A 25,956-nucleotide genomic window follows, 5' to 3' on the forward strand; every position below is an offset into this window, starting at 1 on the left:
ACCACTTCCCCCTGTCCATGCCCTCTGTCCCTCACTCACTCCCACCTCTCCAGCACCCCAGCCTCCCTTATGCCAAGCCCACCCAGCTTCAGGGCCTCTAGGGCAGCTGGTACCAAAACCTGAAACACTGTTCCCCTGGAGCTTCCCTGATATGGGACTCCTTCCACCACCCCAGCAAGGGGTCCCTTCTCCCAGGCATTCCAGCCATCACTGTCTAGCCCATCACTCTTATTTTCTTCATAGCTTATAGTACTAACAAAAATGCTGATTTGCCTACTTGTGTCTCCCCCACGAGAATGCAGCACGAGGGCTGGGACTTTGCCCTTCTCTCTCCTCTACATCCCCAGCACCCGTGTGGAAGCTCAACTCATGCTTGGGGAACGATCCCTTGCTGTCCCTTACTGGTTCACACTTCAAGTGTGCAGGTGTCACCCGAATGCGTCAGAAAGGCAGGATGGGTCTGGTGCAGAACTCCGGCGAGAAGGCTCAGATCTGGGTGCCTCCTCCAGCTGTGTGGTGGGCAACTTGCTCCCCTCTCTGAGCCGTTTCTTCATCAGGAAAAGAGTCTCCACCTCACAAGGGGGTTGTGAGGTTTGAGGGGGAAAATGAAAAGTAAAAGCTTGTGAAATTAAAAAATGCAAGACGTGCACAATATCGTGAGCTGCATTTATTGTAGTGCACTGGTACCTGTCAGGGACCCCAGGGCACTGTCCAGCCTGTGTCTGGGAGCTACAATGCTGGGTGCATACCCCACACCCTCCCCTCCTGGCAGCAGCTCCCAGCACCCCTGAATGGCACAGCAGTCAGGACCCCAATGGGTGATTATCCCAGAGGGAACTGTAGTGACACAGGGGCCAAAGCTGGCTCCCTCCTCTTTTGTTGGGCTTGCAGCATTTTTTTTTCATTAGTTGTCAACACCTTAAAAATAGGGATATTTCACATAAAAGCCTGGATTTCTGGCTTCTCCAGATTTCTGACATTAGACCTGCATTCCCACTTTATAGCAATTAGCTACAACTAAATGACAGCCACCAACTTCAGATGGGGACCTGTGCTTTGCCAGTCCCCACCACTCTATTGTACCTCAAGGTCAGCTGCCATTATCAACTTGATGGTCCAAATATTTTTCGTCATAGAGCAATGTCTGTGTAGTCTTCAGGAACAGTAGGAAAGTCAGTTGCACTGCAAAGACCTCACAAGTCAAAGGCCTCCTTCATTCATTTATACAACCGTAAGAGCATCTGAGTAGGAGATCTGTGAACCAGCCCAAATCCCTCCTTTTATCCACAAAGGGCACCCTAGGGATGGGTACGGCATTCACTCCACACACACCCCTTCATGCAGCTAAGAGGCAGACTTCCCAAGTCTGAGCCGGTTGCTCCTTTCGAAGTTCTCAAATTCCTTGAACCCAAAGCACTGGTAAGCTGGGTGGACACACCAGGCACTTGGCTGTACCAGAGTGAGGTTGTGGATGAAGCAGCCAGACCTAGGCAAAGCTTGCTGGTGCGCCCTCTGGTGGCCATGAGGCAGCTCTGCAGGCCTCCATGAAGATTTTCGATTTGATTCCAAGTGAGCCCCTGCGTCAACCACCATGGGTCCCAAAGCAGGCTCCCCTCAACCCCATGTGTGCCAAGTTTTCAACTTCCAACTACTTCCTTCCCCAAACCTTCCTTATCTCCATTCCACCCCTCAGCCACTCTCCTGGGCACCCATCTCAGTCACCAGTGTGGCTGGACTCCTCCTAGGCTGTGTGGCCTCTTCAGGGCAGGGTCCAGCCTCCCCATTCTTCACATCCTGGTGCCTCGCCCCAGGCTTAGCCCACAGCAGCCTCGTGGTGTTTGCAGGGAAAAACCCTACAGCAGTGGGGAGGCCAACCCCTGCCTACGGGGTGAGCAGCACAGGCCAGGTGGGTCCCTCAGAGAACAGGAAGCACATGTCCCAGGAGACGATGTCCCAAGAGCTGCTGTGGCCAGATGGTCAATCCTCACAAGAAGCTGGGGATCTGGACTTTTACGTGAAATACACCAAGTTTTAAAGGTTGGCTCAAATGTATATACTACCCAGGCCAAGAAAACACATTGGTGGATGGCTCCAGGCCAGGGCCCAAGATGGAGAGCTCTGCTGAGAACCTGCAGCTGATAGAATCTTCAAGACGCCGGGCGGAAGCCAGTGGTTTTCAAGGTTTTGTTTATTTGAGTAGTCTGTAGCCATCATCATGTTTGATCCTGAGAGGCAAGCAAGGGAGAGAAAATTCTTGGACCCATTTTAGAGTCTGAGACATTGAGGCTGAAGTGGGCTCCTGGCAGGGTCAAGGTCACAGCTAGTGGAGAGAGCTCTGAGATGCATGAGGCTGTGTCCCACGCAACAGCAGGCCCCAAGCCCACCCCACCTGGGCTGCCCCCTCTTAGCTGTGCCCTTCCTAGGCCCCTGGAGAGCCAACCACCCAACAACAGCTGAGATGGCGGCTCCCTGTGCACACCCACTGGCCACACCCACCCTCCGTGCACACAGCCACAGGACAGGCAGCCCGGGTAGAGCCATTCAGCTCTCTCCATGGGTGCACAGCCCAGAGGCACGCAAGCCCCATGTGGGGTTCAGGTCCAAGCTGAAACACCTCCTGCGGCCTTGCCCATCACGGGCAGAGTTGCAGCGGGGGGGGGGGGGGTCCCTGGGTCAGCCAGGCGAGTGGCCATGGCCAGCGAGGCAGCCTCACCAGTTGGCCTTCACTGCCTTGATGTCACTCACGAGGTTCTGGGCCAGGCAGATACCGAAGATCTGTAAGACGGAGAGCAGGTGAGGGAGAGGCCACTGGCAGGGCAGGTTGTCCAGGGCAGAGTGAGGGCATGCAGGGCCACAGCGGTACCTGGAGGAGGGCGATGCCCACAAAGATCCCAGCCACGACGATCAGGTTGTCCTGCAGCCACTTTTCAAACTGGCCCACGCAGCCTTTGGTGTGGATGAAGCCCTGCTGCTCCAGCTCCTGGGGACAGATGGGCACCAGGCCCGGCTCAGCCCACCCAGCAGCACTGCAGGCCCCATCTCAGTCCAGCTTGCTAAGCTCAGCCCCGCCCAGGACCTTACACCTTAGTGCCTGCCGCCTGGAGCTCCACCGCAGGGCCTTCTCCTCATCGGGGTCTCAGCACAGATGCCTTCTCCTCCGAGAGGCCTTCCCTGACTGCCCTGCCCCAATCCCATCACTTCTCTGATTTTATTTTCTTCCAAGTGCTTAGCTGAAATTGTCACACTACTGCTCATATTTCTTTATCCATGTCTGTTTTCTCCCTCTAGTGAAGTCCACTGCCTTGTGTTTGGCAGTACCAAGCCCCGCGTGCCTCCTAGGACTCAGCATCCCCTCCCCCAAATCCCTGAGGCCTTTTAGAGCCTATAGGGGACCCCCCTTCCGATCCCAGTGCCCCAAGCTGCCCCCAGCCCTGTCCCCTCCCCTCTCACCAGTTTGAGCCGAACATCATAGCCACACTGAGTGTTGAGGACATCTTCCTGAGAAGAAACAGGCCAGTGAGCAACTCAGTGGGGGCATCCATGGGGTCTCAGGGGAAGCAGATGGAACCATGGATTCCGCTGCGTCCACCGCTCCTTAAGCTAGGCTGGCTGGGACCCGTGCACCTCTTTCCCTGATGCCAGGGCGCATGGCCAGAACACCAGCTTGAACTGCTTCATTTTTAGGAACCCTGACTGCTCAAGTTTTATAAGAATGGGAAGAAACCTGGCCCTCGTTGTCCCTGTGCACTGTGACTGGAGGGATGTCACTGAGAGAAGCCTCTGCTCTAAAGAAAGACGTAAAAGGGTCAGAACCCCCAACCCTGCCACCCCAGCACGGTGGCCCAAGAGGAGCAGTCCCTATCCAACAGGCCTCAGCACTGCCCACGGACACAAACTCCCCAGCCCGCAGGGCTACTCCCATGTAAACTGACCTCCCCTGACATCCACATCCACAGCCTCCAGAGCAGGGCGGAGCCGAGCCAGCCCGGGGGTGGGCTCTTCCCAGACTGGGCCTGCGAACTGCGAGGCCCCCCGCTCCTCACCAGGCCCCACTCACCACAGGGTCCCTGACGCAGCAGGAGAAGGGCACCCCGCAGCGCTCCCGGCTCGGGTTCACGTCAGTGCAGTTGAAGTAGATATTGAGGTTCCAGTCGTTGGGCCCTCGGGCTCCGCAGCAAGACCACTAGGGGGTGGGAGAAGAACCCCAGGTGAGCCAGGCCCAGCCCAGGAGCCCCATCCTGTTTGGGGACAGGCCCAGGCTGCAGGAAGACAGGGCTGGGCTGGCCGGGAGGGGGCCTAGAGGCAGCCAGGCAGGCGGGTAGCTCCCCCACAGACAGGCCAGGCCTGGGCCCAGGGCCACCAGAGCAGCTTGAGGCTCCTGCGTGGGTTGGTGGGGGCTGAGGGGAGTAGGAAGGGTCTCCTGAGCTTGTCCCCTAGCCCAAGAGAGGCTGAGCAAAGGAAGGGAGGGGGCAGGGATGGTGGCCCAAGGACTGTGGCTTCCTCCAGGCCACCTTGAGGGGTTGGAGTTTCAACAAACCCTGTGGGGAAAGGCACCACTGAACCCCACATCTGTGACCCGTCTCCCCACACTTGCCCCAGCGATTTTTACAGAAGACCTTCTCTCCTTCTCTCTGCTGGGACAGGAGGGCAATCCTGCCACCCTCACAATGATCCCATTCCACTTCACAGATGCTGCTGTCGGCATCTGTATCACCATTACCCCTACCCAGCACATCGTGGGGCTGCAATGAAGCAGGGAGCTCATGATCTAGTGGGGAGACAGGAGCACACAGCCTTAACTCACTGACATGGCACAGGCTGCTAAAAACCTGGTCCTCAAGGGACCAGCTCAGCGGCAGACACAGGTACGCCCCGTGGGCTGGGCCAGGGGAGTGAGGCACGGCCATGTGGCTCTGCCTGCACGGGTCCCAGCACACGGCCCGGCCTCTGCCTGCCTCCTCTCACTCTGTCAGCACCCGCTGCTCCTGCTGGAGAGCACGTGCCCCTCTCCATCTCCCTGCTCCTTCTCCTCCCCCAAGGCTGCCCCCGAGAGGCCTTCGCCTTCTTCAAGCTTCCCCATCTCAGCCCTTACCACAATTTATAATTCTACACACACACACACACACACACACACACACACACACACACACACACACACACACACACACACACAGTTTGTTTGTTTTGCTCTTTTATCATCTGTCTCTTCCCCCAGACTACCATCCCCACAAACACGGGTCCCAGCTTTTTTCACCTCTGAATCCCCAGCCCCCAGCCCAGAGCCTGGCACACAATAGGTCCATAACAATTCTGTGTTGAATGAACAAATAAATCACATCCTAACCACTTGCCTCTCTGTTTACTTCTGCCCTGGGTTGAGAGCTCCTCAAAGCAGGCACCGGCTCTGGTTCACCTCTGGATCCCAGGGCAGTTCTTGGGGTGGATGGCACCAAAGGAGTATGACTCTGAGTGTGTGTGACTACGCGTGTGAGTGGGTGAGAACATGCAGGCGGGAGGTGTCTAGGATTTTGTGAACTGTTCACTGACTGCTTCTTCACAGGGGTTAGGTTTGCAAGCTTGAGGGCAGAGCTTCCGGGGGGCGGGTCTCAAACTCAAATATGTTCAGAGGCCAAACAAATAATATAAATGAGGGAAGAGGGCCAACAGATATAATAAAATAGAGCGGCGGGGACAGGGCAAACAGTCCCTCTACCAGCAAAGGGGGCAGTGGCAATGTAGCGCCAGCCCATACTGTGGGCCCAGTTTAGTAGAAGAAGAAATCTATATTTTTATGCCACGTTTCCTCCTTTAAGTGTTCTGTAAGCCTGGCCTAGGAGCTGCCAGTTTGGATCCTCTGGCCTCTGTTCCCCAATGCTGTGCCCATGCAGGGCTAGGCACATGGAGATCACGAGGGGCTGGTTTCCTCTCAGACAGGGGCCCTCCTGGCTCGCTTCCTTGGGGCCTGCCTGGCCTGGTGGGTGAGGGAACGGACCCAGCACACAGGGAACTTGCTCCCTCATTCATCTGCCCGGCAGGTGCCTCCTGCATGTGGTCAGAGCTGGATGCTGGACTTACGTATTCCTGAGCAAAGTCAATGAGGTTCTGGAGGTCAATGTCATCCCGATAGGCCTTGACATTGTTGTTGATGAAGAGGTTGAGCTGGTCTCGAATCCAGTCCTTGAAGACGAAGGCCAGGATCCCTGTTGCCAACTCCAGGAAGAAGATGAGGCCAAGGAACACGGAGAACTGGGGTTGGAGGCACACAGACAGTGGGGGTCAGAGATACAGGGTCTGGGTTTGCCACAGGGTAGGGATCCAACCTCCTGCGCCCCGACCCAAGACAGCCCAGAGTCCCCACCTTCTATCATGTTAGTATTGTTTTATGATGAAAAAAGATAGTGCGGTTCTTAACTACCCTGTTGTCTTTGAGAAACCACTCTCCACCCACACATTCAGTTTCTGTGGCCCCGAAGGAGCCACCTCCACTTTCCCCATTCCCATTCCCACATAGAGGACTGGGCATGCCCACCAATCAGAGCACTACCTCCCCTGGGACCACAGGGATTGGTCCAGAGGCGGCCAATCAGGACTAAGGATATGCAATTGAAGTACTTGGGCAGAATGGTTGGGAAGGGAGAGCCTCACTCAGGCTCCAGCAGGAGTTCCTGGGAGGGCAGCTTGAAGCCAGTACCCACCCATTCCTGGACATCTTTCCACCCCCAGGGGATTGGAGCCAACCCAGAGGGACAGAGCTGAGAAACAGAGCGACTAGGACAAGTGACACTGTGGTGGCTCCTGGATCCAAATGTGCTGGCAGCTAACACACCCCTGGGCTTTCTTAGTGGCCCTTTTAGCTTAGGCCACTAGGTTTCGGTCCCTTACAACAGAAAGGATACTATAAATGTGGAGAATACAAATCTAGTGATCACTGTTACAATAACATAATAATAAAGCTACCATTATTAAGCATGAACTATGCAAGAAGTGGGTGGGAGGAGGTTAGGGTCCCCAGTGGGAGGGCACTCACAAACTTGAGCAGGAAGGTGTTCTCCCGGAGGGCCCCGATGCAGCCGGCAAAGCCCAGCACCGACATGACGCCTCCTACCACTACAAACAGCCACACGGGGTCAAGTCCTCCCAGATCTGTCAGCGCCGAGATGTTGGAGAGAACACCCTGTGAAGGACGAGCGGAGGCAAATGGCGGGGGCTGGGCCTCCCACCATCTTGACCCAAAGCAGCCCCACACCCTACCCCACCGCCTTACCTTCTCACCCCAGGCCCAGAGACCAATGGCCAGGAACAGGGCTCCCAGCACCTGCAGGAGCAGCAGCAAAGAGCTGAGGGCTGAGGCACCAGCATCCTTTCCCACCCCCAGCAGAGCCCCCTCCCCGCTACTGCTCAGGGTCTTCAGGAAGCCAGGGGGAAAGAGAGAAAGAGGGGAAAGGGCTGTAAATGGGATCCAGTGTCCTTTCTTTTTTTTTTTTTTTAACATCTTTATTGGAGTATAATTGCTTTACAGTGGTGTGTTAGTTTCTGCTTTATAACAAAGTGAATCAGTTATACATATACATATGTCCCCATATCTCTTCCCTCTTGCGTCTCCCTCCCTCCCACCCTCCCTATCCCACCCCTCTAGGTGGTCACAAAGCACCGAGCTGATCTCCCTGTGCTATGCGGCTGCTTCCCACTAGCTATCTATTTTACATTTGGTAGTGTATATATGTCCATGCCACTCTCTCACTTTGTCCCAGCTTACCCTTCCCCCTCCCCATATCCTCGAGTCCATTCTCTAGTAGGTCTGCATCTTTATTCCCATCTTGACCCTAGGTTCTTCTGACCATTTTTTTTTTCTCTTTTTTCTTCTTCTTCTTTTTTTTTTAGATTCCATATATATGTGTTAGCATGCAGTATTTGTTTTTCTCTTTCTGACTTACTTCACTCTGTATGACAGTCTCTAGGTCCATCCACCTCACTACAAATAACTCACTTTTGTTCCTTTTTATGGCTGAGTAATATCCCATTGTATAAATGTGCCATATCTTCTTTATCCATTCATCTGTTGATGGACACTTAGGTTGCTTCCATGTCCTGACTATTGCAAATAGAGCTGCAGTGAACATTTTGGTACATGACTCTTTTTGAATTATGGTTTTCTCAGGGTATACGCCCAGTAGTGGAATTGCTGGGTCATATGGTAGTTCTATTTGTAGTTTTTCAAGGAACCTCCATACTGTTCTCCATAGTGGCTGTGTCAATTTACATTCAGGGTCCTTTCAATCTTCCCAAGAATGCATCTCAGTGTTTCTTCCCACAGGACACAGCTTGGAAGACTGAACCGTCCCCAGCCCTAAGACGGACAAGGGCAGGCCCCTTCTTGGAACTCAGACTTGGAGGAGAGGACGGCCAAGACAGTCCCACCCAGCGGCAGCAGCTGCTTCCTGAGCCTCTGTTCTCACCCCAGGCCTATGTTAGGGTTCCAGGCTCCTGGCATCCTCTCTGCCCCTCCCAAGTCTGGTCCTCCTGCTGCCCTGCAACTCTGTGACTGCCACCACACGCCCGTCCCACCCTTTCAAGCTCTATCTGGCAGAGTACATGTTTGTAGTTCACAGCCAAAGACCCCTAAATGACAGGGAATCCCAATTCAGCCCCAGATCAGCAGAGGGGCACCAGCCTAGGCCTTCTAAACACCACCCACAATCCCACCTCATTTCCGTACTGGGAAGAACCCTGGATATCGAGGGCAGCTGCCTGAACCTGGGCAGGACATCTCGTCTCAGAGGGAGAGTGTCCCTCTGGCCCAAGCTCAAGGCCGTGACCCCACCTCTTCAGACCTCCCTCTCCCACCTACAGCCTCCTTCCCCTCAGCACAGAGCCTCAGTCAGCTCCACCCCTGACCTGCCACCTTTAGCACCTTCCCCTCTCCAATCCCAGGCTCCTCCCACTGCTGTACTCTTTTTCTAGAAATATTTTTCCTTCCCTCCTCCACACTGGATCTGGGATGTGAAACCAAACATCACTTCTCCTGCCTCATCCCACTTGACCCGCCCATGGCCTTTAGGCGAATGATCACTACTTTCTCTTTCCCAAACCTCTCCATGGTTAACGCAATGGCAATGCCGTTCCTCCTCCTGCCCTTTCTCAGCCTCCCTCCTACAATGCTCGGCTTCACCTGCGCCATGCACATGGGTACCCGCCTCCCCCACCAGGTTCCAACCTCAGCCTTCTACCCTTCTTCTTCTCACACTCATCTTTCACCCCATCATGACACTGGCAACTCCTGATCTCCACCCAAACCTCTCCCCGGCTCTAAAGCCCTTAGTCCACCTGCCTGCTGCAAACGCCTCCATGTCCCAGGATCCATTCCATGCAACAGAAATACATCAGGGAATAGGACACATGAGCTCTCAGCCCTCAGGAAGTTTACACTCCAGTGGGGGAAATCCACAGTGAGCAAACAAGGTAATTTCAGATACCAACAGAGCCTTTAAAGAAAATCAAACAGGGTGATGAAATGGGGAGTTACTAGGGTAGTGGGGGCATGTTTCAGTTAGGGAGCATGGTGACATTTTAGCTGAGGTTTGAATGATGAAAAGGTGCATTGAAGAGAAGAGAATTCCAGGCGGAAGTACTGGCAAAGGCCCAGAGGTAAGATCATGTTTGGCGGTGCAAGGGACAAACTGAAGGCAGCAAGGCCAGACACCACAGGGTGCTGTGGGCCACGGGGAGGAGTCTGGACTGTATTCTAGTGAGAAAAAACTGGAAGGTTCTGAGCAGGGTAACATAAGGGTCTGTTTTCCATTAAAATAAAAAAATCTCTGGGCCTGTTTCACAGGTACCTCCTTCAGGCCACCTTGACCCAAAACCAAACCCCCAAGTGGCCCAGTCCTGTCAGTTCAGCCTCATAACTTCCCCTGGAGCCTTCCTCACCTTTCCCACCTGCCACCACCCCAACTTTGCCCCAGCCCTCCTCCCTGGTCTCCCTACCTCCAAACCCTGCCCCTCACTCACCCTCCCCGTGTCAGCCAGGCAGATCCGCCTCCAAAACAGAAGCTAGAACATACCCATCACCCAGCACTGAAGCCTTCAGTGCTACCCTCTGCCCTCAACATAAAACTCAAACTCTGTGCCCCGGCCCTGGGGCCTTTCACACTCGGGCTCCCCACTCTGGGGGACCCTGGAACAAGCCTGGGTCTCTCATGCCTCTCGCCCCTTGACATCTGGGGGCTCCCTCTGCTTAATGCTCTTCCTCATCTCCACCTACTGGCCACTGAGCTGTCACCTTGGCTCTGCACTTACTGGCTGTGTGACTCTGGGTTAAAAGATTTAACCTCTCTGTGCCTGTTCCTTCACCTGTAAAATGTAGGTAATAAAGTAGCTGCAAGAATACAGTAAGTTATAATTCATTTAATCTGCGTAACAGTCCTGAGAGGCAGGCTTCATTATCACCTGCTCCCTGCCAGGGAAGCTGAGGCCCGGAGAGAAGTGACTTGCCCACTGACTCACAGCTAGGCCTGCTTCACCCAGACTTTCCTGACTAGTGCTCTCTGCACATGGCTCACACCCTCGAGGCTGGGTACTGCTGGGGCCAAAGGACACCCACATTGCATGAGCAGCATGTGGATAGAGGGCAGTGCCACTGAGTCCTGCTAAACAAAACTGAATGGGCCTGGCATTCTGACCCAAGACATCAGAAGCAGAGACTGCAGAGGCAGCAAGTAGCCTTGGAGATATGGGATGGGGAAGAAGGGAAAGATGACTTGGCAGGGCCCAAGGCTACAGATGCCAGCCTGGGAGGGGCACCAGCAGCTCCCTTCTCCAGGCAGGGGCAGCCCCGCCCTGGAGCCTGGGTTTGGTCAGATGTGGATGTTGAATTCTGTTCCCCAGGGCCAGCTCTCCTGGCCTCTCATCAAGAAATATCCTCTGTCCCCGGCCTAGAACTAGGGCGATTGGCCCTCTCTGCCCGCAAGCTTCTTTGGGGTGGGGGTGGGGCTTCGACCTTTGACCTCCCCCTCCCCCTTTGTAGGAGCTTAAGGCAAGGCAGCAGGCCCAGGCACTGGACAGGTAAAGGGTTAGGAGACTGGATCCCGTCCTTCAAGGAGGCTCTCCTCACTACGGGTAAAACCAGGGGTGGGGCTCCGCGTATCCCCGACACCCTCGGATAGCAAGGGGGCTGGGAGGGAGAGGGGGCGCCCGCACTAAGCGTGCCCGTGGGGTCTTCACGGAAACACCTCCCATTTCTCCGCCGGGCCTCGGGAAGACCCCGGAAGACTACCCCCCCCCCACTACCGCAGTGGCTGGGACCCGTCCCCTGCAAGCCGGGCCTCTTCGTACTTCCCTCGGGTAGTCCTGAGGGTGGGCGTGGAGGAAGCAGTGGGGGGACGGTCCCAAGCCCTTGTGGCAGAGAGTGTCTCCCCCTAGTAGGGGACTGAGCCTCCTTCTCCCGCCATCCCCAGCACAGGGCCCAGAACCCACCCCGCTCTCACCCAGAAGACGATGTTGAAGCCAAACAGGAAGTATTTCCCGCAGCAGCCGACCTCGGGTTCCTGGAAGTGCTGGTGCTTGCCGGGCATGGTGAGCGGCCGCCCACCGGCCCGGGAACCGGAGCCGGGGGCTGGGCCCAGCCCTCCGCGGGCCGCCCGGGGCTGGAGCCGCCCGGGGCCTAGCCCGGCGGCTGCGGCTTCATGGCCGCGGCCACCCAGAGCGCCCGCCGGGCCCCGCCCGCCCCCCAGGGTCCGCCCCGCAGGGACCGCCCTCGGCTCCCGGACCGCCCCCTGCTTGGTCCCCCTCAGAGTCCCACCTCTAGGCCTGACTCCGCCCCCTCCATAGGCTCCTCCCCCAGCCTTACTCACTCCCCTTTGGAGCCCAGTCTCTGGGCTTGGCTCCGCCCCCTCCCGACTGTCCCCTCCGGACCCCACCCCCATACAGGCCCCACCCCAAGCCCCTCTCCACAGCCCGACTCAGCCCTCTCGGAGGCCAGCCTCTAGGCCAGACTCCTCCCTATGCTCTGGCCGCTGCAGCGTCCTTCAGACCAACCTGAGATTCTGAGGGCGCCGCAAGTCGCAGACACGAAAGACCCCTAGTTCCCCCCACACAGCAAAGCTCAGGACCAGCGCCACCCCAATCCCCGGCCTTGCCGTCTATTCCCATCCCTAGAGAGGAGTAACTACTGAGCTGGTGAGTGAGAGGAGGGTGGTTATACGGATGGTGTTTTTAGCACACGTGCAAGACGTTTTATTACAGTGGAGTCCAATCAGAAGCGCTTTTGGGGTGCTGGGATGAATTGGGAGATTGGGATAGACATATATACACTTGATACTATGTATAAAATAGATAACTAATGAGAACCTACTGTATAGCTCAGGGAACTCTACTCAGTGCTCTGTGGTGACCTAAATGGGAAGGAAATCCAAAAAAGAGGGATATTTGTATACGTATAGCTGATTCACTTTGCTGTACAGTAGAAACTAACACAACATTGTAAAGCAACTATACTCCAATAAAAATAAATTTTTTAAAAAAGCGCTTCTCACTGGACGGAAATTCTTTTTTTTTTAATTTATTTATTTTATGGCTGCGTTGGGTCTTCGTTGCTGCGCGCGGGCCTTCTCTAGTTGCCGTGTGTGGGCTTCTCATCGGGCTGGCTTTTCTTGTTGTGGAGCGGGCTTCAGTAGTTGTGGCTCACCAGCTCTAGAGTGCAGGCTCAGTAGTTGTGGCTCGCGGGCTTAGCTGCTCTGCGGCATGTGGGATCTTCCTAGACCAGGGCTCGAACCCATGTCCCCTGCATTGGCAGGAGGATTCTTAACCACTGCACCACCAGGGAAGCCCTGGAAATTCAGTTCTACCTTTACTGGTTCAAACTCAGACCGGATGACACCTGGGTCTTGTGAAGGCCACTCCTGCTGCTCCGTGCCCCTTCAGTTTTGCCAGGGGCATATACTGCATCCCCTGGCTCAAGCCCCTTTGGCGGTTAAAGCCCCCCGCCCACCGTCTAACCCCTCTCTCCCCTACCAGCTTCCACCCTGATCAGGCTCCTTGGTACCTGGGGGTTCTCACATGAGCCCTCTCAAGGTAGGACTAGAGCAGATCAAGGTTTGGGGGGCCTGAATTTTACTCAATTTTAGAGTCCTCTTTAAAAACAATTCTGGTTTTGTTTAAAAGTATTTATTTAGATAGGAAACGGAAAGGGGCTTAAGCTTCATCACCTTCCAGTTAATCATCGTCTAGCAGAACCATAGTAAGGCCTGACCACCTCTCCTGGGCCAGGGCCTCATCAGTCGCCCCCCCCTCCCCCACCCCTGCCACTCTAGGGACCCACGCACAGCTGGCTGAGGGGAGGTGTGGGATACAGGGTAGGCTCCAAGGCTACAAATCTGATGAGAGGCAATCCATAAAAGTTTTTAAAGCAGAGTGATCGTGCAAGAGAGCCCCCCACTCCTGTCCCTGAGCTCCAGCCCTGGGTCAGCGGCCTTGAGCCCCCTCCCCCAAAATGGAAGAGTCTGGCCCTCAGGCCACCTAGCCTCTTTCCCCGAGGTGGGGAGCACGGAGTAAGTCCTGGATCCTAGGATTCTCTCCTGTTATCTTTCCACCTGCAGTTGAGCCCTCCACCCACCAATAACTCACCTCACCCCACTCTACCCAAGCCAACCCCCAGGGTGAAACAAGCCCAGGGTTTCCTCCACCTTTCCATTGCCCTGGTCCCTCACATTGGGTCCCCCATCAGAGCTGCCCCTAGGCCTGGGCCCCAATTCACATTAAAGAGTGTTCGTATTCACTCCAGAATAGGTGAGAACCATGCCATCTGACCCCAGCCCAGCCCCTTTTACACACACACACACACACACACAGAGCAGTGAGAGGCTCAGGGGCAGCCAAATGGGCAGTGGTGCCAGGGTCCCCTCACACCACAAATTTGTTCTTGGCTAGGGAGTTGCTCTTGGCGGCCATGTCAGCATGGGCCTGGTACCCAATGATGGTCTTTGTGGAGAGTCCCAGGCGCTCTTTGTAGACACGCCTGGGAGGTAAGTGGGAGAAGAAAGGAGACAGGCAGTCAGCAGCAGGTCCTGGAGATAACGTGGGACCCTGGGTCCTTTGCTCAGAGCTCCTACCCTGGTTCCAACCACAGTAACTCCTGTTGTATTTGTCTTACCCCTGTGGAAACCCAAAATGTGCCTAGTGCAAAGGAAAAGAGGTCTGTTAAGAAACAGTTTGAAATTGAGATGCCACACCCTTTACACAAGTGGGGAAGAAAGAAGGGAGAGACAGCATGCGGAGTTCCAGAGGTCTCCCTTGCGGGCCAAACCACGCCCCTTCCACCTTCCCCTTCTCTCCTAGAAGAGACCCAGCCCCCACCCTGCGCCAGAGATACCCCTCACCCAATGCGCAGCACGCCCTCCTGGTTCTCTGTCTCCCTCGTCCACACGGCAATCTTGTCCCCCTTGGTGCGGATGTTGATGACGGCCCCACACACCTCCCGGCTGTGCTCCTCAAAGCTCTCCCCGATCAGACACAGCAGCTGGAGCCAAAAACGGAGGAGGATGAGCCTTCCTGGCGGGCACAGAGTCTGCCCCCACCACCCTGAGACCACCGCCACACACCAGCCCAGCCCCTTCCCTTGGGAAGCCTCCCCGCCCAGACCCCCACTCACCGTCTCCAGCCATAGGTGGTCCAGCTCACTGTGGCGCTGCTGCTTGGCGAGGCTGACCAGCCAGCGGCCACCCCGCCTATTCCTGCTGTCTTCCCACATGGGCTCAATGCCATCCTGGGAGGCAGGCTGGCAGATCAACCACCTCCCTTTGTTCAGAGGAAAGTGAGGGCCTGGCCACCTCCCCAGGTCCTGCTCTAGCCCCTCAGTAGGCCTCCACAGGCCAGGACCTCTCTGCCTTCATCCCTCCTGTACAAGCAGGTTCTACCAGCCATTCAGCCCCCCAGACCCTCCTGTGAGTTCCCACGGGCCCCTAAGCCTCAACATCTGTCACCTCACATAGCCTTGCGTGGGTGTGTGTTTATCTCCTCTACTGAACCAAGTTCCTTGATATGAGAGTTCAAATGGAGGTGATTAAGAAAGCATCTGGGGCAACCCCAGTGTGGCCAAAGGCAGACATCCCAGGCTCAGCTGGACACAAGTCACCTAGGGAAATCTTTAAATGCTGATGTCAGGGCCCCACTGCACAGCACCTCCAGGGACAGGCCTGGACATTGATGAGTGTCCTGGGGCAATTCTGATGCACGTCCCTAGTTAAGGAGCCAGGCCAGAAACCTAGACTCCTTCCTTGTTCCCCCTTGTTCCCCCTCCCGTGTCCTTCAAGGTACAGCTCAAGTCTGACACTGTCCATGCTTCTGCAGAGCGGTCCTCCCATCTAAAATTATACTTGGCTCTGAGGGAGGCTGTCCTCGGCACCCCACCCCTAAACCCCCTGTGAGGGAGGAAGCTGGGAAGAATCAGCCCCGCTGTGCCCCGGGGAGGGGGTGGTGGCGGGGAAGCAGGGCTTACCTTGAACAGGGCGTAGTCACATCCGGAAGAGAGCTTACTGGCCAGCTGGATGTTACTGTACGTCCTGGAGAGAGGCCCCCACCCCACGCTGAAAGTCCAGGCTTTTTAGAGCCTGGTTACAACTGGCCTCAGACCCCCTCAATCTCTTATCAGACCCCACTGCTTTCCACCCGCCTTCCAGCCTCCACGCTTTTGCTCATACTGGCGCCCCCTGCCAGGAATTCCATCCCCACTTGCCCAGACCTTCAAATCCCACCTTCTCACCCACCCCTAGGGTTTGTGAAGCACCTTTCAGATCCCCTCACTGGATCACCACAGACACTGAGACAGCCTAAAACTCACTTTGTGGCTGAGACAAGCTCACAGAGGGGAAGGAACTTGCCCAGGGTCACAAAGCATGGAGCAGCAGAGTCAGGGTCAACTCCTTGTTTCTCCCACTTCCCAGGCTCTCTCCCTGGGTCCCAAGGAGGCTTCAGGGGGCGATGTGCCCCAGCCCAATACCCCCGCCACCTCCCTGCAGAACCCACCAAGCCCCAGTCCTCAGCAGATGCTGCAAGGCCCCAGGGAAGACTGGGAAAGCTGTGTAGGAAGCAGCTCCCTAGAGGGGTGGGGTCTGGGAAGGATCCCCAGCTCAGAACACCCTGGCCCCAGCCTCCTCCATGAGGGACAGACACTCACGCCCAGAAGTCCTCCACGGTGTCAAACTTGGTGACCAGATGCAGGTTGTCCTGCCAGGCCCTGCTGCGGTCATTCTTGAAGAACCACAGAGCCCACCTAGAGGAGGGTGGGCCAGGAGGAAGCAGAGTGCACCCACCTGCCCGCCCTCAGCAGCAGCTAGGTTGGCAGGGAAGCCCTGTTCCTCCAAGGGCAAACAGGGAGATAGGATTTGGGGCACAGGCCGCCCAAGGTGACTGGAGCCAGTTATCCTGAAGGGCCAGGGGATGAGTGAGGGCCTTTAACCCAGAATCTCAGCTGGGTTAAGGCTGGAAGGGCCACCAGAGCCCAAGTCTTAGGCCAGCTCTGGCCTTTCCCAGATGAGGAAGTGAGTCCAAGGCCAAGAGTAGGGCCTGCCCTACCTGTTCAGCAGCGGGTGCAGCTCCAGCTTGCTCTCCACGGGGCCCTCGGCCCGGGCCTTCCTCAGAGCCTCCTCTCCCACCCACACCTCCAATGCTGCCTCCTCTTCCTCTTTCTGTTTCTCCTCCTTCTCTTTCTTCCACTTTTGTATTCCACCCTCAGCCTCTTTGGCCTGACCAAAGAAAGAAGTCAAGGTGCGCGGTGAGCCCCGGCCTTCGCTGCCCAAGGGGGCGGGCGCGTGGACTTACAGAGCGTGCAGTAGCCATGCTACAGCCTGGACTCCACGGGCCCCCAGCATCCGAGGGGGCCCCCAGCTGCCGGCCTTTAACCCACCATCGCCCCGCCCCGCTCACCCAGGACAGGGGACTGGGAGGAGCCAGCGTAGGGGTGGGGGAGTGGGGTGTTCAGAGGGGGAAGGGCTTACACTATTACTTCTATCAGCAAGCATTTAGTGAGCACCTGCATGCAGCCCGGGGGCTGGGAACACAGCTGTGACCAGGCAGACCTAGCCTCCGCCCACATGGCGCTGGCCATTTGGGGGCTGAGACACGATGGTAAGGGTCAGTATTAGGGGTCTGCCCTTAGTGAAACCGCATCCCGCCAAGGGTGGACGCTGAATTTAAAGTGGACCGTCCCAGACATGGCAGAAGCTGCGACTCTGACATGGGGGAGGGGGGCAGGGCGGGGCCAGGTCAGAGACCTTATACCCACACTGTGGTGTCTCCTTTTTGGCTCTGCTGTCATTCACCCCCTCGATTTCACCATCATTGTCATCTGACACAGGCATTTATCTGGTCTCTGGAAGCACCTAAGGGTTTTCTTTCTAATGTGATTATTTAGAAACAAGGAGGATATTAAAAATCCACATTTTTGGTTGCTCTTGAAATTTTAGAGAAGTCTGGCAACACTGGGGCCTCCTTCTCCCAATCTGCTACAGCTGACGCTGCCTTTGGGAAGAGCAAATGAGGTTCCACACAGGCCCGCCGGCCCACTGCACTCCTGCTTCCTACCGCCTGGGCCATCTGAGTGTTCTCCACCTGGGCATGGATGGCGAGGGCCAGTGCACCTGTCATACAGCCTGGGTTCAAGTCCTCTGTGCCCTGACCTCAGCCAAGTACCTGAACCTCACTGAGTCTCAGTTTCCCTGTCTATAAAATGGGAATGTTAATGATACACAGCGCAGAAGCTTAGGTATTAAATGATATAAAACACGTAAAGCCCACAGAACAAGGCCTGGCTCAGTGGTCAATAGCAGTCAGCTGAGGGCTACCCCAGGGTGGAGGAGGGACTGGGGAGGTGAGGGAGGGAGGGAAAGCTCTGGCTGGGGAGGCCCTTTCCCTGCCTTCTGAACAGCAGCCTTTTCTGCAGGGGCTGAACCCTCCCCAAGCTTCTTAAGGTTTCTCACCCTCCCCTTGTCCACTTTGAGGGTCCCAGCTCTGTAAGGGACGAGTCCCTTCCCCTCCCCCACAGCCAGAGAAGCCCATGACCACCTGGAGGCCGACAGTTAATATCTGTTCAACCCGCATCCCTAAGCTCCAGGGCGTGCCAGGCCTAGGCCTGGGAGGCAGTGAGGAGCAGAAGATGAGTGTCCCCTGTGCTCTGGTCTCTCAGGGGAGCCAGGCATCAGGTAATCTCACAAAGACCTGTGTCAGCATAACTGCAGACCTCTGAAGGAGAGGAATTCACAGATGGGAGAAGACAAAATCCATGACCTGCGCTGAGGGCTTTAGAGCAGCACTTCTCAAGAGCGTGGATCAGAATCACCTGCAGGGCTTGTTAAACACGGACCACTGGGCCCTGCCTCCCAATTTCTGATGCCTTAGCACAGGGCTTGGGCCTGAAAATTGGTATTTCTAACAAGTTCCCTGATGATGCTGGTCAGAGACCCCATTTCAAGAACCACCCACTCAGAGGCAGTTCACAGAAGAGGTGATGTTTGAGCAAGCATTAACTAGGTAGGCGGAGGAGGGTATCTCAGGGAGTGGAAGCAGCATGTGCAGAGGCTCTGGGGCAAAGGGCCCGTGAGGTACTGGAGGAAGAGGAGAAAGACCACCACTGTGGCTGACGCCTAAAGGGGGCAAGGATGGTGAGTCTTGATCTTAGGAGAGTGGAGAGCCATTGGGTGCTTCAGAGGGGCTGGGGAAGTAATCAAATGGGCTTTCTAGCATGTTCTCTGGCTGCTATGTAGGAAACAGACCCTGTGCAATTAAGAGTGAGTGGGAGGAGATCTACTTGGATGCTGACGTAACTGTCCAGGTCACAAATGGGGTGGCAGGGAAGATGAAGAGAACATGTATTTAGAAGGAAGACTCAGTAGTGCTTGGTGGTGGATAGGCTCTGGAGAGGTGGGCATGAAGTCCCAGCTACCTGTTGCTGCATAACAAACCACCCCAAACAGAGTGGCCTAAAACTACAATAATCATTTATTTTGCTCACAGATCTGCAATTTGGGTAGCACTCGATAGGGATGGCCCATCACTACTCCAAAGCCCTATCGGTTGGAGTGGCTTACAGGCTGGGGCTGGGGCTATCTACTCACTCACAGTGGGGCGGTCTTTGCTGGCTGACAGATGGAACCTCAACTGGGATGTCAGCTGGGACAGTTCTATGTAGCCTCTCCATGTGACCACTTGGCTTCCTCACGGCATGGTGGCTGGGTTCTCATAACCAATGTCCCAAGAGATGAGAGGCAGAAGCTGCCAGTTTCTTAAGGCCTCAGCCTGAAACCTGGCACAGCTTTACGTCCAGCGTACTCTTTTTGAGTCCCAGGACCCACATTCAACAACAGGGACATAATCCCACCTCTCAATGGGAGGAATGTTGAAGAATTTTGGACAGAAGAAGCATTGGAGGTGGGCCAGGCTTGGGGAGAGATCACGAATCCAGATTTGATGGAGAAAAAGGGAGAAAGGACCCTCTCCAAGTGCCGGACATGGTTTTAGCTGCCTTAGAGTCTTGGCCCAGAGCCTGGCATGGGATGATCCTAGCAGCCACAGCCCCCCTTCCCACCATCTTCCACGTCTTCCAGCATGGGGCAGCCCCTGGAGTCTGGGGTTGGGTGACTATGAAGAGACCCCAGGAGGAAACCCCCCGGGCCCTATGGGGTTCTGGTCCCTACCCCAGGCCCTCCCAAGTCTGTCTGTGGAGGACATTTTCACAGTGGGGTTGAACAAGCAGGGGCTCTTGAATCCCAATCCTGCCATTCTGTTCCTAAAATATCTCGAATCTGCCCATTACTCTCCCTCCCTCACCTCAGCAAACATCGCCATCTCTGGCCTGGGCCACTGCCTTTTCTCTCCTAACACTCTCCTTGCTTCCACTCCTACCTCCCTACAAAACATCCTCCACGTGGCTCAGAGGGATTGTTTAAACAATCAGTGTGATCACTTAACTCCTCTCTTTAAACCTCTCCAGGATACCCAGGATGTGATCCGAAGTCTAGGTTCTGGGCTGCAAGTTCCTGCATGATCCAGGCTTACAGTGCCGATCCTCCAAGAGGCCAGTCTCGTTCCTGCCTCAGGGACTTTGCACTTGACATTTCTCCCCAACTCTTTATATGACTGACTTCTCCCTGTCCTTCAGGGCTTGACTCATGCCATCTTCTCAAAGAGACCTTCCCTGACCACTCTATCTAAAGTAGACCACTCTCCCCCATGTACTTTTTTTTTTTTTTTTTTGGCTACATTGAGTCTTCATTGCTGCGTGCAGGCTTTCTCTAGTTGTGGCAAGCGGGGGCTACTCTTTGTTGTGGCGCACAGGCTTCTCAGTGTGGTGGCTTCTCTTGTTGCGGAGCACGGGTTCTAGGTGTGGGAGCTTCAGTAGTTGCGGCACATGGGCTCAGTAGTTGCGCACGGGCTTTAGGGCACACGGGCTTCAGTAGTTGTGACTCGCGGGCTGTAGAGCGCAGGCTTAGTAGTTGTGGCGCATGGGCTTAGTTGCTCCATGGCATGTGGGATCTTCTGGACCAGGGATCGAACCTGTGTCCGCTGCACTGGCAGGTGGATTCTGAACCACTGTGCCATCAGGGAAGTCCCCCATATACTCTTTTTTTTTTTTTTTTTTTTGCGGTACGCAGGCCTCTCACCGTTGTGGCGTCTCCCGTTGCAGAGCACAGGCTCCAGACGCGCAGGCCCAGCGGCCGTGGCTCACGGGCCCAGCCGCTCTGCGGCATGTGGGATCCTCACGGACCGGGGCACGAACCCATATCCCCCGCATCAGCAGGTGGACTCCCAACCACTGTGCCACCAGGGAAGCCCCCCCATATACTCTTTAACTCAGCATCCGTTTTATTTCCTTCTTAGCACTTAGCACCACTCATTCATTCATTCATTCAAAAAGTACTGACCTAGCAGTTACTTTGTGCCAGGCACTGATTTAGGCAATGGGGGGTAAAGATGTGGACAAAGTTGATGGTTCCTCCTCTTTGCTTTGGAAGGCCCCAGGACTAAGTGTTGACAGAGTGTTGATCTGTCAACACTTGCTGTTCCACGGTCTCACCCAGTCTCGGGCATTGAATGTCACAAATACGGTACACCTGTGGCCCCAATCTGAAATCCCAAAGAGCACATCCAGCTGCCTGCTCACAGCTCCACCTGGGTATCTAATGTGCATCTGGCTCAGGCTTATTGCATCCAAAGCTGAATTCCTGACTTTCCCCTGTCCCCAGACCTGCTCCTCCCACAATCTTCTCCATCCTTCCACCTGCTCAGCCAAAAATTCTGGACTGGTCCTGACTCCTCTCTTGTAGCCCATCTTCAGCTCTACCTTCAAAATATCCAGGATCCAGCCGCTTCTCTCCATCTCCATTGCCACCACCCTAGCCCAAGCGGAATGTCATCTTCCCCGGACTATGGTGATGGCATCCAAACCGGTCCCAGCTTCCACCCTGGCCCAAGAACAATCTACTCCCTACACAGCAATCTCTAAAAAGGAAAGTTAGATCACATCACTCCTGAGCTCACACTACAAGGGTCTGTAAGGTCCCACCAGCTCTCAGCCTTCCCTCCCCACTACTCTCCACCCCTCACTCACTCCACCACACTGGCCACCTTGCAGGTCTTCAAATGTGCCAGGCCCACGCCTGCCTTAGGACTTTACACTGGCCGCTCCCTCAATTCCTACCTCAAGCCAGGCCTTCCCTGCCCACTGCATTTAACTGGTCAAACCCTCAGCCTCACCACAGCGCCCCCATGCTCTTTCTCTTCTTCGCTTTCCCTCCAAGCACTTTTCACCTCCTGACGCACCCTATATTTTACTTATTTATTTTACTCATCATCTGCTTTCTGGTACTAGAATATAAGGTCCCCAGGGCCTCTTTTACTCACAACTCTGTTCTCCAGTTCCTGGAGCAGGGCCTGGCTCAGAGCAAGGACCCAGAAGTCAGAGTCACGTGGGAGAATTGACCATTAGATTTAGCGAGGTGAATGTCACTGATTTTGACAAAAGGGACACAATCTAAGGCATTTTATTTGGTCACTAGTTCATTTGTTAATTGTCTGCTGCCTCCTTCTAGAATAGTAAGTTCTAGAAGAGCAAGGACTTCATGCATCTTGTTTTCTGCTGAATCTCCAGTACCTAGAACAGTACCTGGAACACAGTCGGCACTCAGGAAAAACCGACTGAAAAGAATAGAGGCCGGGCTTCCCTCGTGGCGCAGTGGTTGAGAGGCCGCCTGATGCAGGGGACACGGGTTCGTGCCCCGGTCCGGGAAGATCCCACATGCCTTGGAGCGGCTGGGCCCGTGAGCCATGGCCGCTGAGCCTGTGCGTCCGGAGCCTGTGCTCCGCAACGGGAGAGGTCACAACAGTGAGAGGCCCACGTACCACAAAAAAAAAAAAAAAAAAAAAAAGAATAGAGGCCAATGACCAGTTACATGACTTTCCCTCTCTGGGTGTCAGCTCTTTCATCAGTTAAGTGGGAATGAAAGTGCCTGCTTTAAGGGATTGATTTTAGGGCTTAATGATGTAGTGCCTGGCACACAGGTGTTCAATCAATATCACCCACCCACCACCCTCTGTTCTTAGCACCCCAATCCCGCCTGCCTGTCTTCCTCCCCATCCCGAGGCCCGGACAGCAGTAACGTTGGTAAATGTTCAATCACACTGTCAGGCACCATACTCAGAGTTGTGAAGACACTTCTGGATTTTTGCAGAACCCAGGCAAAGCTAAGATCCCTGGGATTCTCTTAAGAGAGCACCTGCTGCTCCAGCTGGGATTTTCTCCCAACCCCTTCTCCACACTCTCCCAGCCTTTCCTCTCCAGAAGCTTCAATAGCTGTGCTCCTTGGTACACTCTTAAGAAGGGGAGAGAAAAGAGAGGAGTGGAGCGGCCCATTTTCCAGTGGGGAGAGAGAACAGAAACAAAGAGAGGGCCCCGAGAACTCACAGGTTTAGGGCCTGGTCAGAGAGAGACCCAGGGGACTGTGCTCTGCCATCCTATGCCCTAAAGGGGGGCTGGCCATGTGACATGGGGTAAAGCATCCATTGTGCTAGAAAGTAGTGGCCCAGTAACCATGCCCCCTTCTTCTGGAGACAGCACATATGCAGAGAGAAACAAAGATGTAGCAAATGTTAACAACTGGGAAATCTAGGTGAGGATATTTGGGTATTCATTGGGCTAATATTGCAACTTTTCTGAAGGTTTTGTTCATTGTATTATGTTTGCAACTTTTCTCTATGTTTGAAGGTTTAAAACATAATAAGTTGGGGGCAAAGCTTTGGGAGGGGGGACAGAGCTGCTGGTGGTTCACCAGTAACCATTCTCCCCTTCTCATACTTTGATTCTAGGAAGTCATAAGCCCAGCAAGATGACCAGAGTTTTCCAGCCTCCCTGCAGCTAGGTGTAGCCAATGAGAAGTAGGCAGAAATTGTTGGCTTCTGGGAAAACTCCTTAAGAGACAGAAAACTGGCAGGTACTCTTTTTACCCTACTTCCCTTCCTCCTGCTTTCTACATAGACATGATGGCTGGAACTGCAGCAGCCACCTTGGGCGCTGAAGGGGCCTTAAAGGTGGAATCCAAGTACTAAGAATGGTAGAACAGGAAGGTAGGATTCTGGGTCCCTGATGACTGTGAAGTCATCACACCAACTATGGACTGCCTACTGCAGTAGCACGACTTCTTTAAGTGAAAGAATAAACACCTGCTTTGCCTAAGCTTCTGATTAGCAGCCAAATGAACTTCTCACCTGATTCAGATTTCAACCTGTTTTCTGTTCCCTCTACACTCTGGACTTTTCCACCTGCTGGATCATCTGCTGGGAAAGCTCACCACCACTTGTAAGGTCTTTCTCATCTTTCGAAACCCAGCTTGAATGTCACTTTCTCCTGGAGGCTTTCCCTAGGTACCTCTTCCCTCGTGGACTCCCAGCACCTCCTATTGCTGCTGTTAAACTCCCCCACAGCCTGCTTGCTGACCATCCGAGGATTCTTTACTTCTCATTGCTTTGGCTTCCCTGTAACATTTTGTCCTCTAATCCCTTGGTTTCCCTGTCACCGCTCTCTCCAGTTTCTCCTCCTCTCTGTGCTGCTCCTTCTCAGCCTTTCCCTGGGCTCTTCTGCCCCTGGCAACTCAGGAAGTTTGCAGTAAATCAGGATTCTGTTCTGGCCCCTCCATTCTTTTCACTCTCCCTGTTCCCCTGGGCAATTGCATCCTCCAGCCACCACCTCTATGCAAATGACTACAAATCCAATGGTGTACTGGGCTGGCTTGGACCAGCTCCTGAGAACAAAGTTTCAGGAATTTTGTGAGCCAGGTGTTAAGGCCATTATTAAAAATTAAGTTATATAAATTTATGATTATATAAATATGTTCAAAACAAAGATAATAAACACTCAAAACGTAACTTCCTAGTTATTTTACTATTATCTATGCTTTTAAGATTATTTTTTATCTATTTTATCTGAATGGTGGAAATGCCCAGAGACATCACAGTGACAGCTTGAAATCAACCACAGCAGGAGAATTTACACCACAGGTATGGGCAAACTCTACAAATCAAGGTGCTTCTCTGCTTGGAAAGCCATGTATTAAAGATTTCCCACTATACCATGGCCCAAATCAATACCTGAAGCCAGCCTGGAGTGACTTCCTGAGCTCCGGGCTCAGATATCCAACTCTCAGCTGGACTCCTCGTCCAGCTAGTCTATCAGGCACTGCACATTCAGTGTGCCCCAGCCAAACTCACCATCACCCCCCAAAGCTGCCCCTCTCCCTCAATGCCTATTTTATTTTGCAGCAACATCACTCACCCCATTGTCCAAGCCAGAGACCTGGCAATCTTCCTGGACCCGTCTCACTCCCTCTTCCCCAACAGCTAATAAGTTATGTCCTCAGTGATGCTCATGTCTCCCCTCCAGTCCTGTTCCAGCCTCACCGAGGCTTCCCTGGTTCAGGCTTCATCATTCCTCCAGTGGATTCTGCCCCAGCCTCCTCACTGCTCTTGCTGACTCTAGCAGTGTCCCCCTCCAACCCACATCCATTTGGGCCCCATAAAATGCAAGTCTCATTTAGGTCTCTTTTGTACTTAAAATCCTTCAGTGACTTCCCAATTCCTCAAATAGGGAGTACAGACACCCTTCGTGTGGTCTTCTTTCTCTCTTTCTCCTCTCTCCTCCCTACTGCTTGGTCCTTCCTCATCTGACATTCAGGGGATCTCAGTCAAGAGTCACAAACATCACTTCTGGCTTATTTAAACAGATAAGGAGTTTATTATCCAATAGTGGGCAGCTCAGAAACTCTCCTGGAAAGCCAGAGTCCCCTCGGAGACCATGCAGCCTGGAATGATGGCCAAATCACATTGTCAAGCAGTCCCAGGAAGACTCCCCAGATGCTACAGCTGAGTACAGATGGTACAGCTTGCCCTGTTGGTGCTTGATGCTCCCAGAAGCAGTGCTGCCCCTGGTCCCTGGCAGGAACTGCCACCACTGTCACCACCACCTGTCTTCGCCAGAGCAGACTCTCCTCCTTCCCTGCTTCTTCCTGGCACTAGGTTCAGGTTCCAAGTCTGGGGCTGAGGTCACATGTCCTGGCAGCAAGGAAAGCTGGGAAAGCATCGTCAGCTCCTGGAGTGGGGAGACGGGTTCTGCCTCATAAGGTGCGGGATCCCCCAGACATAGGAAGGAAGCAGTTTCAATGATGAGAGGCCATACTGTTCCCCATGCTAGCTTTTAAAATTATGCAAGTAAAATACTATTCAACGTAAAGTAATCAAACAGCACAAGAAGGAAGGTGATGAAATGGACAAGCTTCTCTATCTGAGTTCTCTCAATCCCATTTGCCAGGGGCAGCTACTGTTAACAGTGTTTTGGAAGTCCTTGCAGGTGTGTTCTTTGTATATCCAGATGTCTATATTTATATCTAAGGTGTCTATATATAACTGTGCGAGTGTATGTAT

At 54.3% G+C, this 25,956-nt stretch overlaps 2 protein-coding genes across 8 annotated transcripts; both read right to left on the reverse strand.

Moving 5' to 3' along the window:
• Window positions 1–649: 649 nt before the first annotated feature.
• Window positions 650–11,697, reverse strand: TSPAN17 (tetraspanin 17). Of its 7 annotated transcripts, none has more exons than XR_014294209.1 (9): window positions 11,484–11,695; window positions 7,265–7,315; window positions 7,028–7,174; window positions 6,076–6,246; window positions 4,058–4,183; window positions 3,451–3,494; window positions 2,864–2,980; window positions 2,714–2,775; window positions 650–2,225 (listed from the first exon to the last, which is right to left on the reverse strand). XR_014294209.1 is itself a non-coding variant. In XM_082622715.1 (9 exons), the coding sequence occupies exons 1-9, from the start codon at window positions 11,568–11,570 to the stop codon at window positions 2,189–2,191; spliced, it is 846 nt and encodes a 281-aa protein (XP_082478841.1). In that variant the 5' UTR covers window positions 11,571–11,695; the 3' UTR covers window positions 650–2,188. The 7 variants fall into 7 exon arrangements, 6 of the variants coding, with proteins under 6 accessions (XP_082478841.1, XP_082478843.1, XP_082478840.1 ...); XM_082622715.1 differs by having other exon boundaries at window positions 3,451–3,498; XM_082622717.1 differs by lacking the exon at window positions 11,484–11,695 and adding an exon at window positions 9,329–9,376 and having other exon boundaries at window positions 3,451–3,498.
• A 2,199-nt stretch (window positions 11,698–13,896) lies between these two features.
• EIF4E1B (eukaryotic translation initiation factor 4E family member 1B) lies at window positions 13,897–16,830 on the reverse strand (the record flags this gene model as incomplete). The annotated part of the gene is made up of 7 exons (XM_082623214.1): window positions 13,897–14,011; window positions 14,373–14,512; window positions 14,645–14,758; window positions 15,491–15,554; window positions 16,169–16,264; window positions 16,567–16,736; window positions 16,813–16,830. The coding sequence occupies 7 exons, from the start codon at window positions 16,828–16,830 to the stop codon at window positions 13,897–13,899; spliced, it is 717 nt and encodes a 238-aa protein (XP_082479340.1).
• Between the last annotated feature and the right edge of the window lie 9,126 nt (window positions 16,831–25,956).

The sequence above is a fragment of the Mesoplodon mirus genome (genome assembly GCF_964341445.2).
Source record: "Mesoplodon mirus genome assembly, chromosome: 5".
In the NCBI taxonomy this organism is placed as follows: domain Eukaryota; kingdom Metazoa; phylum Chordata; class Mammalia; order Artiodactyla; family Ziphiidae; genus Mesoplodon; species Mesoplodon mirus.

Excerpts from the sequence above, each read along its gene's own strand:
- TSPAN17 (XM_082622714.1), bottom strand. The coding sequence starts at position 11,570 with ATGCCCGGCAAGCACCAGCACTTCCAGGAACCCGAGGTCGGCTGCTGC. Across the intron at positions 6,247-7,027 it reads ACACCTTCCTGCTCAAGTTT|TTCTCCGTGTTCCTTGGCCT; the intron begins GTGAGTGCCCTC and ends CTCCAACCCCAG. Across the intron at positions 2,981-3,450 it reads ATGATGTTCGGCTCAAACTG|GAGCTGGAGCAGCAGGGCTT; the intron begins GTGAGAGGGGAG and ends ATCTGTCCCCAG.